This window comes from Molothrus aeneus, chromosome 8 (assembly GCF_037042795.1).
Source record: "Molothrus aeneus isolate 106 chromosome 8, BPBGC_Maene_1.0, whole genome shotgun sequence".
NCBI classification, from domain to species: Eukaryota; Metazoa; Chordata; class Aves; order Passeriformes; family Icteridae; genus Molothrus; species Molothrus aeneus.
The window spans coordinates 786397-803704 of record NC_089653.1 but is presented as its reverse complement, the minus strand read 5'-3'; the positions used below and the strand labels follow the sequence as shown (position 1 = coordinate 803704).

Genomic DNA, 17308 nt, shown 5'->3' with positions numbered 1-17308 from the left:
ACACAGCTCAGTCCTCTTCAGCTGTTTGTGACCTGTGCCCTGTGCCCGTGTCCGCCCTGCTGCAGTGCTCAGGCCCCCCCACCCTGGGGGTTTTCTTCCTACAGTTCATACCTGGCTGTAGCATCAGTGGAGGATATTTAGGCCACTTTCCCTGGGCACCTGGGATGCTTTGTGGACTTCCCAGCTGGCAGCTCTTCTCACTGCTCTCCTTGTTTAGTGGCTTTTGGACTTCAGGCTACACACGCTTGTAGTCTGCCTTTCTCACTGTCCATTCCCAAGCTCTGGTACTTTCTCTCTAGTCAGCCCCTCATTACGGAGGTTAGAGGGGGTCCTGTACAGAAAAAGAGAGGAAGAGCTGTGTATCATCACCTTCTCAGTCTCCATTCATTGCAGTTTTGTTATTTTCATTCATTAAAAATTCCTTGCTCACTATTTAGTCTTTCATAGGCCCACCCAATATTGGGAGTACTGGCATTGTCAGGTTCTAAGCTGCACAAGTCCAAATGGTAAGGATTCACTAAGTATTCATTAGGAGTGATTAAATAGGAAATGGACATTTCCTCCTATTAATTAAACTGGTGCCTTTTCAGGCACAAAATAATGGGGTAACATTTGCAGATTGATAGTAATTGCATTAATTTATGCAGATAAGCTGATACTTCACTTACAAGCACTGCACAGCAATAGGCTTGCACCTTACCTTGCCAGTTTGCTCTTTTTCCAGCAATGGCTTTAACTAGAGAGAATTATTTCACAGGGCAGAAAATGAACGTATCTTACATATTAATATTGTGCTCCATTACTTTCATCAGGCAATTCTGTTTTATGCTATTTACAGTCATTATCTGCTTATGTTTCATTTTATATTGTACTTGGCAAGAGAGACAAAGCCTTTTGGCCTTAAAAAGGAAGGGTCTTGAAGAGCAAACTCACAAGAGTCCCAGTATCCCAGAATTTGCTAACTGGCACAGAAGCTTCCCCCTCTACCCCAGGTTGGCTAGCCTTACCTGTGCACTAAGGGCTGTTTCCCTTTGCTGTTCCTGCAAATGTCTCATTTATCTTCAGCTCTTCCCCCTAGTATCTCAAGAGCCAGACTTTAAGTTAAACACTGACATCAGGCTGCTTTTGTGCCAAATGGAGGTGCTTTAATGTGTCTAACTTCATGCTCCAAGGCTGTACTGAAATCTCTGTTTCCCTTGCTAAGTTCCTGGGCTTGTTAAATCACAAGTTTCCAGCATGACACTGCAATGAATGTGTTCCAGCTTTGAGGGCTGAACCACAGGTGAAAACACAGAGGCAAAGCTGTAAGCCAGAAGTTAGAAAAATGCAAGGGAGAGTCTCTGCCCCCAGGCCTTTGGCTGACACAGTCCCAATCCCTGGCTATCCACACCACATGAAAAGGCTGTCCTGGCCAACGTGCACTGCTGTGGCAGCTGGCAAACAGCCCCATGCCTTCACCACTGGAAGGGGTTCAGCTGCTGCTGGAGAGGAGCTGCCCCTCAGGCAGGGCAGGAGATGGGAGCAGGGCTTTTCAGCTCCTTTTGGGGTCTGGCTGTGCTTTCCCCTGCAAGAGAAGTGAGATAGGCAGAACAGCCTTGCTGCAGCCCTGACAGGACTGGATGGAAGGAATTAAAGGCTAAAAGTAGCAAGCTGGGAATCACACTGGAGCAGGGGCTGCCCTGCCAGCCCTTGAGTCACTGCAGGACCTGGCTCATTCCTGTGCCGTCGGTGCCACTGTCCTGCTCCCACTGCGCTGTGACTCTGGGGGATCACATCCCTTTTCCCTTGCTGCACACCCACAGTGGCTGCTCTGACACAGCCGTGTCCCCAAGCACCAGGGCACAGCTCCTGCTCTGTGCTCAGCCACTTTGCCTCTCCTGGCTGCTGCTTCTCCTTGGTGCTTGTTGAGAACTCTTAGTTCACCTGTTTGAGTGGGCGGGAGGTTACTTGTAGGGCTTCACACCATGCATGAAATGACTTATTTCAGTATTTGACTCTGAAAATACTGAACTGCTCAATTTCTAAAAGCTGCCATTAACCCCCAAGAGCTGACACAAGTTTTCTTCTGCTGAGAGTTGACAAAAATATGTCACTCTGAGTTTTTTTTTTTAGTTAGTAACACTATACCTCTCTAGCTTTTGCCTAGTGTACGCTGGCAGGTGTGTGGATATAGAAATCCTGGCCTTTGGAAGCAAAGCAAGGGATAGATTTTCCTGTCAATCACAGACAGCTCAGTAACTACTGCATTCTAAACTGCATCTACTGAGAAAAACTAATTTAAAGTAGTAGGAAATATTGGTAATGTACACTAAAGGACAGCTAACTTTTCCCAGTAATAATTACTCTGGCAGTTAGCAAAATCAGGATGTGTCATATAGTTCTTAGCCTCAGTGTATGTAAAATATTGTTGCAACAAACACTCAATTTCTTCCTCAACAGTAAGGAAAAGATTTATATTAAGCCACTGTTCTTTTCCTCAAGGGCCTGTTTTTTAAAATAGATTTTTAAAATCCTCCCTGGAAGTGAAAGCAGCAGTAGTGGGGAGGGACTGATCTATCTGCCTGGCTAAGCATCTGCTCCATTATGGTGCTGCACAGGAACAATTCCACAGCCCTTAATGTAAGTTGTTTATCATTTAACTTGGACATAGGCCTGGCCTAATTATAGAACTCAGTTTCAGCCCTTTGAATCCTGCTTAGCCTGAAGCAGGCTCTGGTAATGGTTAGTTTTCAGTCCATTAGATTCAATTTCCCCACCTGAAAAATGGGTAAAACATGGAACAAACCCCAGACACCCCTGAGGTGTTTAGTGCAGTCACTGGATGGACACACAAACACAGATAACCAATGGAACAGCCACGTTTCTAGGAAAACTCAGTTCCTTGGAAAGAATCTCAAGCAGTGAAGCTGTTTTCCTTAGGCCACATCCATGGAGATGAAACCTCTCCAGTATCCCAGAGTGAGAGCATGGTGAAGCAGAGGTGAGCAAAACATTGAGGGAACAGCTCCCACAGAAAAGAATCACAATGGCAAGACTCCCTTTGGCTCATTCCCCATCTAAACTCTACTGGGGTTGAATCTGTGACAGGTTCTGCGTGTCATCTGTCAGCTGCATGAGCACACATGGCAGGTAACCAAGTGCTTCCAGTTCCAGCTTTGCTGTGCTTTTCTTGGACACCTGACTTTTCTGTCTTCTGGTGCCAAGGATAGATCCCTTAAGATCTCCATTTCCACTTAAAGGAAATTAAGACTACTCTGAGTGGGAAAAAAGGGAGGCTCAGAAAAGCAGGCAAGTAAGTGGTGTTCAAATCCTGGCCAAGGCCCAGTAAAAACTCCAGTGCCTTCAACAATGGAGATTTCACTATTTTTGAATTGTTTGGCTTCTTTTAATCTTCAGGGATTAAATGACTATTTTATGTAACAACCTTAGTGAAAGAACCATAAAATAATTCAAAACAGCAATTAGCTAGACCTAGTAAAAAAGCAGGATTAAAATCAAAAGCTCAATATAGTAAGGACTCCTTCCCTGAAATGCAGCATTGCTCAGACACACTGCTCTCCACAAAAATGTAGAACTCATGTAACTTTCAGATGTAGCTGTCAAAGAAATATAAATTCAGTCTTAGGCTTTCAGTATAGTGTACCAAAGGAAATGTGCTTCTAGGAATTTACATAATGAACCTTGTGTTTCAATTAAAATCAATTTTTAATAACTGACCTTGTTTCCAAAAGAATTTTAAGTTCAGACTTCAAACACTGATAAAAAAGTTTTGTATTTGGTGTTCAGTTCTCAGCTTCCACCTATATGGAAAACCTAAATCTGGGTGAACTGTAAACAGCCAACTAACGCATCTGTTCTCAAACAGCACCACCTTACAGTTCCCTGCACAACTCCAAGAGCACTCCCAGCAGAGCAGTCCAGGTGTCCCAGCTGGGGCTGCAGGCACTGCAGGTTATACAGAACACTTTGGGAGAGCTGCAGGCCCACACAGCTTTGTCCCTGAGGGCACAAAGTCTCTGTCCCTGCCTTAGGACAGAGGGGCAACACCTGCACATCACAGCAACAATGGGAGCAGGAGGGAGCCTGGCCTCTCTGCCTGCCCTGCAGTCAGCAGAGTTTGTATCCCACTGCTGCACCAGTTACAGCTACTGCTGGCATGGGACAATGGGAGCATTTCTTACTGCACTGAACAGAAAATACTTTGACAGCAAAACAGTTTCTTCAGTTTCTAAGTCACGACTGTCTTTGTTATTCTGAATATTAAAAATAACTGCCCATATCAGTTATCATATTGTTCAGCATTTCATAGCAATGGATTGCCACTACTGCCAAGACATGAAATAACTTTACCAAAATGAGAAAAATACAATGCATGTAAGCAAACTGGAAAAAAAGTTTCAAAATTCATTTCTTGTCTAACATTTTCCTTCAGCTTTGCTATGCAGAGGAGAGTTTGCTTTCTTGCTCTCAGGACTTGCTATAGAGGAGGAATAAAAGTGCTGGAGAAGGGAGAGTGGATTTCAGCACGAGTGATGCCAGCCTGATTTGGGGTGGGAATTTTTTTCTAAAAAATACTGTCATTTGCTCTGTATCATGTGTGTTTCACCACAGTGGTGAGAATAATTCTGAATTTCTTTTGCAATGGCAGCCAAATACTACTGCTCACAGGACAGGTGAGGAAAGAAATGTCAAAGGATGTTTTTCCTAAAGCCTTTCATGAATTCTTGTCTTAACTTACACAGACCTGTAAAATCTGAAGGCTAAGATATTGCATCTCCATGGAAAATGCTGAAAGGGCAAAAGTGAAATTAGGCAAAAATAAAACAGGTTTTAGTTTGGGGTTGGTTGGTTTGTTTGTTTTACCAGTGAATCTTTATGTACCGCTTGCTGTGCATTGAAGAGTTTGCAGCTACATCTCTTGAAGTGAAATGGACTTAAACACTCAATGAATATTTTATCAGGCTTTTATTTATGCCATGTTCCATTTCTTCAGTTTTCCTAGATATGAGACCTTGAAGAGCCTGCTGACTATCTGAGATAAAAGCATTCAAGTGAAGACAGTTCTCGAGTGCATCAGTTTTATAGAACAGATTTCCAGCAAACTGTACAGTGTTACTGGCATTGAGGTAGAAAAACAACAAAAGCCAGAGAAAGAGGAAATTAAATGTATGGCCGGATTGTAGTACACATCTGTAGTACACATCTAAGAACATCTAAAAGCTTCTCCAAAATTCTGAGTGCAGTTAATACCCCACCCCAACACAAACTTCCTCTTTAGAAGACAAATGTGAGATGCATCAGAAAGGTGAAGGGCCAGGTAGACACAAGGACACAGCCAATGCTGTGGGCAGCCAGCCTAAAGGGCAGCATTAACTGAGTGTCCCTGCACCTCAGTGCCTGTTCTGACTCAGCCCAGTGTTATAAATGCTCAAAGCGTGAGCCAAAATTATCAAAAATTTAGCAAAGATTTATTAATTTGTCTGCAAGACCGAAGTTCAGTCTTCAAAACCACCACAGCCAAAGAGACAGCGTCGAGCCAGGGATCGATGCTGGGTGAACCTGGATCTGACCTCCCGAGTGTCAGACTCTCCCCCGTTCATGCTCGCTGCTTCTTGCAGCGGGGTTTTATACAGTTTATTCTGCCCGAGGCAAAGATGACCAAACTTCCTTTGTATCTCTTCACATGCATCACTGTTTCTTTCCATGTGCAGAGCTGGACAAAGGCCAAGTCCAGGTGTGCCATCGGTGTCAATCGGCTCCAGCTCCGGGAGAAGCCGTGTATTCAGATGTATCAGTTTGGCGCTGCTGACTGTCTTGATAGATGCAATTGGCAAGGCGATAATCGCTCTTGGGTGGCTCCTGATGACTCGGGAAACCATTGATCATCGCCCTGGACGCTTCTATTCTTACGTTAAGGCGTCGATTGTTATCTTAACGTGTGTCCGGGAACTAGTTGAATCTGAATAGACAGCTGCTCCCAGATGGGATGATCAAAGACATTGGATTTCACAATATTTTATACCATACATTAATAGCATGAATTATCCCTACCATATATTACACCAGCCCCAGGTAATGCAGCAAAAGCCCAGGTCAAACACCCTTGGTGGGCCCTAGGTCACTGCCTTGCAGCAGGGGACACACAGAGCTGTTTCTCACAGCGTGGGGCCAGGTCCTGCACAGCTCTTTGTGGTTCAGGGCATCTTTTGTAGAGGTTTAGTGCTATGGCAGAGGTTCAGTTCCTCTGGTGTGGCAAGGGGCAAGGGAATTCTGCCTCTTGGTACAGCTCTGCAGTTGGGCTTGGAGTCAGGCTGTGGCTCTCCAGCATTTAAAGTGCTGGAGTTGGCAGGTGTCTCCTGCTAGAGCCCCTGGCAGACCACAAGGCTGACACAGCTGCACGCTGGGGTTCAGTTACAGCCTCATCAAAACTGGGCACCCCTGAAGTTTTTTGCTGCTTATAGTAGATACCTGTGATTACAGTTTAGAAAACAATAAAAATGCAGTTTTTGTGATCTCAGGGGTGGGGTGAAGGAGCCCTCGACTGTTCCACAGCCGATTTGTGGAAAAGCCACAGGGGGCAGAAGGAGGAGGTAACTGTTCAGTTTCCACAGGAGAGGAAAGGCCAGCTAAGTTCTACTGCTCACCTCAGCACTCTCCATGTTTCACACTACACACACTGAAGTTACAATAAAGTTACAGCTGAAGCTTTGTAGCATTCTGCCTGGATGCTACCAGTTTCTTCAATAAGCCTTTTCCCTGCCATGCAAACAAGAATTTATTTGCTGCCCAACCTGCCACGCCTCCTCACATGCCTCTGTCACCCAGCAGCTTCAAAATGGTGGAGCAGTTACACACACTGCAGTCACTGGGAAACTTCAGGGAAGAAGCTTCCTCTGAAGCCCATTACCATCTGCCAGAGAACAAAAACCATCTTTTTTTTTTTTGTCCTAGCAGCTTCATAGCAGTGTTACTATGCCAGTGCTGGACTGTTAGGGTAGGGGAAAAAAAAAAAAGTTATTTCAATAAAATGTCAGAATTATGGTGTTGTCAGCTGTTCTAGATAGCAACAGATAATTGAAGTTTTGTGTGTCTGTGTGTCTGTGTGTGTGTGTGTGTCTGTGTATAACCAGTCCTCAGGTTAGCATGAAAGAAAGAAGTTCCTATGGAGCTGTGTCTCCTCCTGCTCCAGTAAACACTGTGTGACAGCATCCAGCAGTGAGCTGTGGCCAGGGCCCCCCTCCATCTCCCCTGAGCTAGGGCTGCACCTCAGGGCAGCCTCCCTGGGGAAAGGGAGTGTGGGACAGGAACTCTGAGCAAAACCTTCCCCACAGCCTGCAGCCTTGGGAAATTGTTTGTTTCACATGTGTTAGATGTATAAAGAAGTGTTTGAAATTTAGGGGTCAGCACGTGCACTGAAGTTCACATCAAAGTGTGTGACAGCAGCTGTGCTGCAGGGCCAAGGCTGCTGAGGGGCTGGGCAGCCCAGCTCAGTCATCCAGCTCAGAGATCCCAGTCCCAAACACACCCACCTGCCCTCTGATGGCAGCAGTGCCCTGCAAACACCACAGGGCTGCTAGAGACTGGCAGCCCTTTCTAGAAAGTTCACATGCTGCAGCATGGAATGAACTTCAGAGGCCATCTGGTAGATTTTACACCTTTTCTCGGGGAATTGAGATCATTTCAGTTTGCCATCATATGTGTGCATTAAACCAGATATCTTAACTTTTTAAAAATTTTTGGTTTTTTGCATTTCCAGAGAGCAGCAGTGTGTGTTGTTTTAACTGGAAGATTTTTCTGTCAGTTCAGAGGCGTTTCCAAATTGCAACTAAATCCAGCCTTTTGGCTGCATTTTTTATTTCTGCCTTATTTGTATTTGTGCTACACAATCAGAATGAAGACAGACAATAATAATACACCTCTCTCACCTGATCAATTTGTTTGATCTGGCAAAGGGAGAAGTCCTCAAACCTCTCCTAATAACCCCATTTGTAAATCTGTACCTTGCCCAAGGCTCTGGGGGTGGGCTGCATGGCAAAGGACAGGATCACTCTGCCACTAAACCCACAGAGAGCCCTTCAGAGAACTGGCTTCAGTGCTTTTACACAAATGTTTCAGCAGTGGGGATGTTTAGAAGGTGAAGTGTGAAGGCTCTCCTGTTTTGAAGAGTAATCCTGCTATTTCTCCATCCCAGCCATGGAAAGCTTCCTCAGTGCTCCTGTTTGCTGTCCATGAGCAGTGACAGAAGACACCCCTGCTGTGGCACTGGTGTGGCTGTGCTGGATGCTGGGGAAGATGATGGGCTTTGCTTGTTCTGCATTCTGCCCTTTGGTGACACTCCCCAAGCAGCTGGGGAGGCCACACAGTCATAGGGATTTCTGTGGGTTATCCCACTTTTAATATCCCATACAAATCTTGGCTGCTGAGAACAGGTTCAGCAGCTCTGCCAGAGCCAGAGGCAGACACTTCAGAGTATCCCAGCACTGCTCCTGAGCACTTGTGAGAGCCTGGAATGGGACAGGAGCAGCTGGAGGCCTTACCTAGTGCTAAAACAAAGGAAGCAAGTGGTCACATTTTCACAGCTCTTCTTCAAGTTGGTTTCATTACCCATCAGTAGTAATTGCAATAGGACCCTGCAGACAAGCATCCTGAATTCCTGTTACAGAAAAAAACAATTAGCATTATCTTCCAAAGCATTTATTGATTCCACCAGCATGAATTTCCATACATCACAATAAATCTGAGCAGCAGAGCATGAGCACAGTGATCAAACACACAAAAGGAAAATGTGGGAATTATGGTTTAGTCTCTGGTAGTCTTAATTTTAACTGGTGTTTATTCCTGTGCCTACTGTGGTTAAAAGCACACTGATTTCTAGGCTGGTGTTTCTGTTTCCTATTACAGCTGGACAGTGTCACTTCACTAATTCAGGCCGCCAAAAACTTAATGAATTCTGTGGTGCAGACAGTGAAGATGTCCTATATTGCATCCACAAAGATTATCAAGATTCAGAGTCCTACTGGCCCACGCCATCCAGTTGTGATGTGGAGAATGAAGGCTCCAGAGAAAAAGCCGCTGATTAAAAGGGAGAAGCCAGAAGAAATCTATGCTGCTGTCAGAAAAGGTTCTGCAAAGAAGAGAATCCATCCTGTGCAAGTCATGAGTGAATTCAGAGGCAGAGAAATAGTCTAATATTCTGCCACTATGTTTTCTTATCTTGAATTTCCCATGATTTTTCATCTTTTCCCCTGCTTACTTAATAATTATATATGTCAACGTTTTGCTCTAAATCTGTAAGATAACACTTGCTTAAATGATTTGAAAATGCTGTTGGATTACTTAAAAGCACACAGTTGAAAATAATACTGGTTCTCCTGCAGTGAGGAGCTCTGGTGTCTGCCCAGCTGGGCCCACGGTGCAGCTGGGACGGAGCAATGTGCCAAGAGGCCAAAGGCAGCCTGCACTCAGCAGGTCTGCAGTGGGTCTGTGTGTGACACAGGCATTTCTGACTGCTGGGCCAGGTCCTGATGGGCACCCTGTGACCAGCTCAGCTGGGCTGCCCAAACCTGGGTCCAGACTGCAGCATCCAAAGACATTTGCCAGGGTGAAAGGGCTCCCTCAAAAGCCAGAGCTTCCTGTGTCACTGACTGCCCTTATGGGATGGCTCCACATTCTGGGCCGCTGCTCCAGGTCATTTATTACCATGCTTGCCCAGCAGTCCCTGACCTAGCCCAGTGTGGGCAGCAGGAATAACTCTAAACTGTGCCTTTTCTCTTGGGGCTGCCATGTTTGTAAGCTCAGCACGCTGGGACAGGGTAATTTCTTGGCTGCTGGTTATAAAACCCTGTGAAACTATAGTGCTCATGAATTAAAAATTCTACTGATCATTCTTCCACCTTCCCTAACCTTGTAATCACTTAAATGGAACAAAAGGAGAAGTTTGGAAGAAAATCACCTTTTTCCAACTCCAGTTCCCTCCAGCATGTTTGCAGCAAGATGTCAGTAATGTCTCCTGGCTTTGCTGCTCCTCCCAGGGCTCCAGAGGCAGCAGGTAAGCTGACACAGCCTTGTGGGCTGCTCTGGGGCTGTGACTGTCCTGAAACCCTCCTGTCTCCAGGTTACACCTTTGATCCTGGTCACCTTGATGTCAAACGTTTGTAACTAATGCCTTGGTACCACATTGTTAATAAAAAAGCACGTACACCCCGAGAAGCTGCTGTCAGTGTTGTGGGATTTTTTCAGTGTGTCTGAAGTTCAAGGCCTGCCAGGTGTGCTCACAGAAGCCTTCCTTCCAGCACACTGTGTGTGCTCCATTAGCTGCTCTGCAGGAGAGGTTTTCCAGCACCAGTATCACTAAAGCACATTTTACTGCTTCATTTCATGCTCCTTCCTGCACTGCCGGTCTGTGCTCCTTCCCTGGCCATGCTCAGTCACCAGTTTGATCTCAACACAGCAATTTATTACACAAAAACCACCCTCTAAATGAACAAGGAATTTAAAACTCACTGTAGGCTGTTGAGAAGAGCCAAAGAACAAAAATCAAATTTAGACTAAATTTATCTTGGCTTAAATTCAATCCCAAGAGAAAAAGTTTATTCCTGGCTAAGGAGGCAAAGGGTAAGAAGTCCTGGAGCTGTAAAAAGCCCAGCTCATCACCCTTCAGCCAGTCTGGGAAGCAGGGAACCACCACTTCCTGCCACGAGGGGGAATTCTGAAGGAGGATGAACTGCTCAGTGTTATTCCAAGCAGCTCCTCATTCCCTGCTAGCCCAGCTTGCAGAGCATAACTTCTCCCCCAGTTTCTGCCTGCCCCTCACACTGTGCCCTCAGCTGCTCTCAGGCTGGCAGAGCTGCAGCTTTCTCATCTCAGCAGCTCAGATTATTTCATTAGCCTGCCTTGGCCTCTCCCCATTACCACATCATGGAGCACGGTGTGATGGATGACTGAAGGCAATTTTATATTAAAAATTTTCACTAGAGCACTAGAAAGTGGGAGTCCCATTGCTGAATCCCATTAGTTTGAGAGGACAGGTCTGCATCATTTCCGTAAATCCCAAAGCTGTTGAATTTTTATTTTTTTTAAATAAACAGCCAATATGCTTTTTCTCCCAACATAGCCTGGTACCACTAGGAAGCTCTGTAGCTGCATCTCTACTAAAGAACACAACTAAGCAGCTTGACATTGGGCCAGGCATGGTGTTTTAAAGGTCCTGCAGTGATTTTTAAAAGGCTTGTGTCCTTTATTCTCTGTGAGCCCACAGCTGGAGCATTTGAGAAAAGTATGTTGATATAGAAAGTTCTTTCATGGGCCTTTAAAAGTTTTCTTTTTGACCAAAAAAAAAAAAAAAACAAAAAACAAAACCCATAAGTCTTTATCAGCAGTAGATAATAAAATTCTATGTAAAGCCTATTTCTCTTTCTAGATATTACTTATCCCTTGTGTGTTGCGCCCAGTTGAACTCTGGGGAGTTGCCAGCATGTTAGGCTCAGGAGATGAGAGAAATAAACCCCTGTGCCTCAGCTGTGGCTGCAGCCAGGGGTGGTGCCTGGTCCTGCATCCCAACAGCTGGAAAGCAGCACCCACCTCCCCTTCCCAGACGCCTGGGGACCCTCCCCAGCCCTCTGCTGCTCCCACCTCCTGTCCTCCCCCACAGAACCCTGTGCATGCCACGGGCCTGGAACACCGAGGGAGCTCTGCCAGCTTATAACAGGCACTGAACCCCCTAGAGCCCCTGGGGGCTGGGAAGAGAGACAACAGAACAAAAACACTCATCTGATATTGTCCAGTAGAGGCAATTTAGCATATGAAGAGTAATTAAATAATAATTAAAGATCAAGCAAATCAGTCTCTCTCTCTCCCCAAGGTCATCAGTGGGCTTGGTTTTTGCACAACAACTTCTTAAAGGAAGAAATGCATGGGCAGTGTTAATTACAAAGCCATGGATTTGGTGTTGCACACTGGAAGTGGTGTTGCTGCACTGAAAAATAGCACCTTTCACATAATAAACCACAACTCACTGGAAACTTTCTTGGCATAAAGAAAATCTACACCCAAAGCAGAAATGGCAAACAAACCATGAAAATACTTTAAAGCCCCTGATGTCTCTCATCAGAGGAGGAATGTGGTGCTATGGTCCAAGGAACTGGAAGCTGAGGAACTAATTTTTGGCTCCAGCCTAAAAGCAATAGTTAAGATGAAAGTTTGCACTGCAAGAGGTAGATCTAACAGTTTTAAGGAGCTTTTTACAGGATAGGAAATACTCACATTATACTTCCTGATGGTGAAAATGACTATGTTAAAGCAGGCTGGAGACCACAGAGATGCCCTGTACAGGATGATATTTCCTCTCAATCCTCAGATCTTTTATCAGACTGGTCATTTTAGAGCCATTGGCTTTTCTGCTGCAGTTTTCAGTTTCCTTCACAGAAGGCAGCACATGACTCGAGCAGCTGCCAACACCCCAGAGCTCAGGATCTGTGGGTGGGGCACTGCTCTTTCCAGGGGGTGGAGGGTTAAAGGAGCTCCCTGCTCCAGCAAGCCTCTGTCCCTGGGCTGCTTCGTGCCCAGAGCTCCCTCACTGGATGGAAACAGGATAGGATATTGCTCCCACACTTTGTGCCATTCTTAACCAGCCAGCATGGCCGAGAGAATGGGAGAAACTTTCCTGGTGGGTTTTTAGCTTCTCTGGTGGAGGAAGAGACATTTAAAGCAATGATTTCTCCAGGAAAGCAGAATCTCCCTGGAGTAAAGGCTTTCCAAAAAGGACAAAACAGCAAAAGACTCTTTTCTGCCTTCCACTCCCTCTACAAACCCAGTCTAGTCCTCTCAGACATCACTGAGGGTTGGGGCTTTGTAGCTTGCTGGGGGTGTGATCCTTAGAACCACAAATGAAAATAAGCAAATAAAACAACCAGTGCAACTTGCTGTCAGGAAGGTTTGCATTGGTTTCTCTAAGAGAACATCTGGGTGCATATTGCACAATTTATATTTAGCTCATCTGCACTTAGGAGCAAGAAAAGAAAACGAGAGCTCTGCTACTTTATGTCTTGGGTACAAATTCAGAGGGGAAACACAGGTTAGATATGGGGAGGGAATTCTTTACTGTGAGTGGGTGGTGAGGCACCCTTGATCCCTGGAAGTGTCCAAGGCCAGGCTGGATCGGGCTTGGAGTAGCCTGGGACAGTGACAAGTGTTGGACAAGATGGTCTTCAAGGTCCACTCCAACCTCTCAATATTCTGTGATTCTGTGTGGATTATACAGGTGCCACAGACTTCATACAGAAACAGCAAACACAGACAGGCAGACGCCAAGCACACACTGCAAACCACCTGCCCTTAATGTGCAAACCTCAGTGCTTGGGGGATCTTTGCCCTTGGCTGACATAAAATAACCCTCTCTTACTTATCTATTGATATAATTATAGAATTTACCTATTATGTATTTTATATCTATTACAACACACATTAGTAATGAATGTGTTATAATAGTCACAAAATACAAATAACATAAATCAATGCAATTATTTTAATAGAATAAATATACAGATATATTTATAGTTAAATGTATTTCTATAATTACATAATATTTAGTAACTGATAAACTGAAGTTGTTAGAATTCAGAGCAAGTACACAGAAGTACATGGATGTTTCACTTTATAAAGGTGCAGCATCTCAGACACTCAGCCTTAATTTTCTGCTGTTGAATTACTCTGACAGGGAAAAAATGGCTGCATCTTATGGCAAAAGTATAGCAACTGCATCTAGTCACTCAGAAAGCAAACTGGAACTTAAGCCCCCAGCAGTTAAAAATAAGCACAGAATAATTACGTCTGCAAGCCTTAGAAGAGTTTGAATAGGATATTCATACCTATTGTAGTATAAAAAGAAAGGGAAATGAGGTAACTTTCTGGCTCAGGATGAGCTCTATTATCACTGAAATAATTTCTGTCTAGCTGCAAGCATTACACAAGCCAATATAATTTCAAGACAAGTACTTGTTATGTTAACAAGAATGACTAAGATGCTTCGCTTCCCCAGCATCCTGTCCTTCACCTACTCTTCCTAATTTCCCCCCCAGAAGAACCTCTTGTTCTCAGGGCTCTGGAATGAATGCAGCATATACAAATGTACTAACATTCCAGCAACTGTATCCATCCTGGAGATTCCATCTCCAGCAGTTACTGTGAATTAAGCTCATAATCTTAGCTAAAAATAAACAGAGAGACAACCCTGTCACTGGAATGAAATTCAAGACTCAAACCTGCCAAACTATTCCGTGTTCACTCCTCTTGTCCCAGGCCGTCTCTATTCAGTTTTGCTTTTTTAGCTTGTATGTAAGACACTGTCTGCACTAGATATTCCTAGAGACACATCTCACAATGAAATGGGTTCAGTCTGTCATCAAAACAGAAGTTTGGTTTTTTGAAATCCAGTCACAAGCCAAACTCTGTTATAACTCCCTGGAGCTGGGTATCAAATGGAGGCAAAACTTTAGGGTGCCAGTCTCCTCTGCCCCTCTTCCAGTACCTCTAACAATTCCAGCTGCTGTGCCACTGGGCACAGCTCCACCTTCCCACTGCTCACAGCAGTCCCCTTGGGCCTTCCCGGCTGTGCCCACTCCCTCTTTGGCACCTTCACCTGGAGTGTGGAGCCTGTGGGCTGGCAGAACACTGTGTGTGGGTGCCAGTGGCCACCCTGGCTCTCCTTTGTGCTGCTGCAGGAGAGAAAGTGTGCCCTTTTCTGAGCACAGGGGGAAGGGGGAGAAAAGGAAAAGTGACATTTACAAAACATGGAAAACTTCTGGTTTGTAATTCCATTGTTAAGGCAGCATTTCCCAAGGGGGCAGAAGTGCTGCTTTCCTCCAGAAATGCCTCTGGGGGTGTTTCTTTGTATGGAGTTCACCGAGGAAAAAGGCAGTGCTAGGACTGACACATCCCCAAGCACTGGATAACAAACTCTCATGGGCCAACCTGCTGGAAGCAGATAGGCTGGAATAGCACTCAGATCGCTTTGCAATGCTTTTAATATTTCTGTTACTTATACATGACCAACATTTACTTGAATTGCATCCTTGCTTCTTGAATGAAAGGTTTTCCTTTGTCCTGTGAAATCAATATGATCCCAACCTGCTCAAGCCCTCCTGCTTGTCTAACCTAAGGGACACAGAGGGAGATAAACTCCCCATATTCCTTCAACATACTTCTTTTTCCCTTCTAGACAGATTTTCCCTTGTAGTTAGCTCTCCTTAAATGAATGAAAGATCCACTGACCAGTGTCAGCCTAATTATCATCATTCCCTGCCTCCCTGGCAGTAAGACTCCAACCTTTTTTACTCAAGTGTCAAGCTGTTTTGGCAAGCTGTGTTAATTGCCCACTGTAATGCCTAAAGATTCTGATACCCTAAAGGGAGGATAAAACAAGGATTAGTAGCAAAATGCTAAAGAATTAAAGCAGCACATACAGAAGAGCTTACAATGCACTCAAAACCTTAGACTGCAAAGAGAGCAGGCTCCACCTATGAAATGAACAGCATTAACTGCAGTGGCAAAGGCTTCTCCCCCCAGTCTGTGCTTTGGCAACAGCAATAGTATTTCCTTGTTTAGAATAAGGTTATATTTTCAAAATTTCCATCCTTAAACTTGTGTGCTCTGAGAACAGAGAGCAAACCACGTGTCATAAAAGAAAACAAGACTTTTGGACAGAGATTAGAAAACAAGATTTCTCCTTTAAAACCAGGAATCATTCACTGGACTCCTGAAGCCACTGCACTGCAATCTCTGTAAAAATCCCTGTAAAAATACAGGGGCCTCAAGGAAACCAGTTCTCTCCTGTGAGCTACAGTAACAAAGGGGACAATCAGAAGTATTTTAAAGACCTCAGCTGCCTCTCTGTCACTGCTTACTACTTCTGTACTGCTGTCTCTGAGTTTTGGAGACACTGCTCTCAATACTCTGAGCTCTGAAGTTAACTCTCCCCAGAAGTACAGCAACCATCAGATTTGTACTTGTATTTTAGTTCAAAATCTCTGAGGGAGCCATTTTATTTCTCTCTCAGCCAGGTAGGTAAGGACATAACAGACAAACAGCACAGAAGGGAAGTTCCAAGGAGCAGTGCCTGCTGCTGTCCATCAGAACGGCTCCAGGATGCCGGCAGTCCTGCCAGGATGTCCCATGCAAGGAAGGCGCTGTGAGAGCCCAGGCTGGGCATGCAGAGGGAGCCCCATCCAGGGAGCCCCCAATCCATGGAGCCCCCCCATCCACGGAGACCCCCCGCATCCACGGAGCCCCTATCCATGGAGCCCCCCCATCCACGGAGACCCTATCCATGGAGCCCCCCACCCACGGAGACCCCCCGCATCCACGGAGCCCCTATCCATGGAGCCCCCCACCCACGGAGCCCCTATCCATGGAGCCCCCCACCCACGGAGGCCCCTATCCATGGAGCCCCCTATCCACGGAGCCCCTATCCATGGAGCCCCCCACCCACGGAGCCCCCATCCACGGAGGCCCCATCCACGGAGCCCCTATCCATGGAGCCCCCCATCCATGGAGCCCCCATCCATGGAGCCCCCCATCCACAGAGCCCCTATCCATGGAGCCCCCCATCCACGGAGGCCCCTATCCATGGAGCCCCCCATCCACGGAGGCCCCATCCACGGAGCCCCTATCCATGGAGCCCCTATCCATGGAGCCCCCCATCCACAGAGCCCCTATCCATGGAGCCCCTGTCCACGGAGCCCCCCATCCATGGAGCCCCCAGCCCTGCCCAGCAGCAGGAGGCGCCCGGGCGCTGTCCACACAGCCCCGGCTGAGCCGGTGTCCCCTCCACCAACAGAGCCCTTGATGTGCACAGACAGCCGTGGGCATGGCACTGCAGGAGAGCAGACACAACAAGGACTGGTATTAAATACACAGCAGCAACATGCTGGTAGCATATTATACCTCTGTGCACTCCTGCTAACATGTAAATTGCTGTGGTTTGGGGATGGGATGATGAATTAGTTCAGTATGAATTTATAAGAAGTACAGACCAGATTCACTTATTTGGAGAAATCTTTTGTGCATGAGACTGTATCTGGACTGATAACATGAGCTTCTGTAATTTTGTTATATCTGATTGAAAAAAACCCAGCAACATTTTAAGACTTTGATAAATTAATTATCTAATCCAGTTGAACTTTCTTCTTTCAATGATTTCCTATATTGAGAGAGTGGATTTTTATAATAGAATTAGATGTAATGAAGTTTGTAAAATGAGAAATTGAAATGATTTAAAAACATTGATTTTTTCCTCTACAGATGGATTTTCTCT

General features: G+C 45.6%; 2 protein-coding genes across 2 annotated transcripts in view; both read left to right on the top strand.

Moving 5' to 3' along the window:
- CTNNA3 (catenin alpha 3) overlaps positions 1 to 10209 on the top strand; it is a 431599-nt gene extending 421390 nt beyond the window's left edge. Inside the window, exon 18 of the mRNA XM_066555001.1 lies at positions 8902 to 10209. Coding sequence (XP_066411098.1) covers positions 8902 to 9189 — 288 coding nt within the window. The 3' untranslated portion in view covers positions 9190 to 10209. The remainder of the gene's footprint in view (positions 1 to 8901) is intronic.
- A 6029-nt stretch (positions 10210 to 16238) lies between these two features.
- LOC136559575 (uncharacterized) lies at positions 16239 to 16808 on the top strand. The gene has a single exon (XM_066554880.1). It carries the CDS (start codon positions 16239 to 16241, stop codon positions 16806 to 16808), a length of 570 nt encoding a protein of 189 aa, XP_066410977.1.
- Positions 16809 to 17308: the final 500 nt, after the last annotated feature.